This window comes from Ciona intestinalis, unplaced genomic scaffold (genome assembly GCF_000224145.3).
Source record: "Ciona intestinalis unplaced genomic scaffold, KH HT000224.1, whole genome shotgun sequence".
NCBI lineage: Eukaryota > Metazoa > Chordata > Ascidiacea > Phlebobranchia > Cionidae > Ciona > Ciona intestinalis.
Genome location: NW_004190545.1, coordinates 1 through 1679, shown reverse-complemented (window position 1 = coordinate 1679; position 1679 = coordinate 1). Strand labels below are relative to the sequence as shown.

Genomic DNA, 1679 nt, shown 5'->3' with positions numbered 1-1679 from the left:
TACCAAGCTTAATATATATATAAGTTCACTATGTTGTATACCAACCGCTGAACTGCAGCAATCTACATATATAACGTGCACTACAACATCATAGACACATTATTAGCGACAAATGCTCTTTACCGGAGGACTATAGGCTTCCAGCTCTAACCTGTAAAACCACCAACCGCTGTTTTGTGAAATATTCAATCTAAAGAAACAACAACCGCCATTACACAACACTAAACCGACACCGATCTCTACATTTTACAATGCAGATCCTGACACTACGTTTCCGTTCCGATAGTGACGTCACAATCAACCAATTTGAGAATTGCCTTTTTCTCACGTTCAAGATTCCATTGTTTATTTACAGTAAAATATTCGAATATTTGATTAGGACGTAATAAAGAGGTAATAACGGTAAGGTTCTGGAACTTATTGTTAAGTTAAGTATATACAAGTATTGTTCATTGAGATAAAAAAAAAGTAAATAAAGTTATTGAAATGATGGATTGACTTTTCCAGCTTCAACAGATCTGTATTGTGGCGTCATAATAACATGTTGTGACGTCATATTTGACGTAGTTGGGTTTACTTTATCACCGAGGTAGTTTCTTAACAGGTAGACACACCAAAACAATGTCTGAACAAGGGGAGTAGCAACGAATGTTATTCCAATGCAGATACCAGCGGATAACCCAGGATTCGTTGCCCAGTTAAGGAACGAATATACATGAGATGTGTAGCCAGCGCCGTGCAAAATCGCCGTAAAGATACAATAAATAGCAGAAAGTAACGCCATGTACACAAAGTGTAACAGCCGTGTAGGAATCGCTATTATGATGAAGTCAAGCATCATTATGACGAAATTAATGGCATGACTGTTGTAATCATATACGCTGAATTTAGGATTGAATAGAGTCCAGTACAGGACTGTGACTATAAACGATAAACCCATTGCTACGAGTTGTAGCTGCCATATCAACATATGGAACCAACGAAGAGGCAACACTGTAAAATATGACGGCAAATATTATAGTAGGGTGGGGGAAGATATGACACCTTTAACACATAATATCCAAATATTCTGATCGTGTTTTAAACAATTAACAACGGTCTATAAGAGTCGTGAGAATATAGTTTTTTAAATCTTTGAATGTTTCTTGTTTACTATTAAATGGGATAAGAAAATTTCCCTTTACGAAAGTTACATAGGTGGAAACTTGTAAGGTGGCACGAGGTGTATGAAACAGAACACCTATGGTATAACAACTGTCGTTTTCACAAAGGTTTGAAAATATAAAAATAAGTAGTTACAAAACTAAAAGGTCCAGCCAAGGACAGTTGCTTTTAACAGACGAGCAATAACGTAACACGAATCTACTATGACGTAACAAACCTGGTGTTGTAATCGTTTTGTCCTCTCGCGGATCAACAACGCCTGAAACTGTCCTTACACCAGTGTCGGTCGGTTGGATCCATTGTTCTTTTGTCACAATGCCATACACTGTGACAGTAAAGCTACCAACGAGGTACATAAGAATAACCAACACGTCCCAATTGGTGAGGTAAACCCAGTACGTTATGTTAGCCGCCCCGACCAAGGTGGCCACCCACATCGCGACCCAATACAGCATTGCAAACAACTTCCATGCGAATAAGAGCCATGGACATTTGTGCCACTGTAATATATTGAT

The 1679-nt window shown here is 38.2% G+C and overlaps 1 protein-coding gene across 1 annotated transcript; it reads right to left on the bottom strand.

Moving 5' to 3' along the window:
* Positions 1-308: 308 nt before the first annotated feature.
* LOC100182778 (protein rolling stone) lies at positions 309-1664 on the bottom strand (the record flags this gene model as incomplete). The annotated part of the gene is given in 2 exon segments (XM_002129457.4): positions 309-993; positions 1382-1664. Coding segments are annotated over 2 exon segments (798 nt in total), but the record flags the coding sequence as incomplete, so codon positions are not given.
* Positions 1665-1679: the final 15 nt, after the last annotated feature.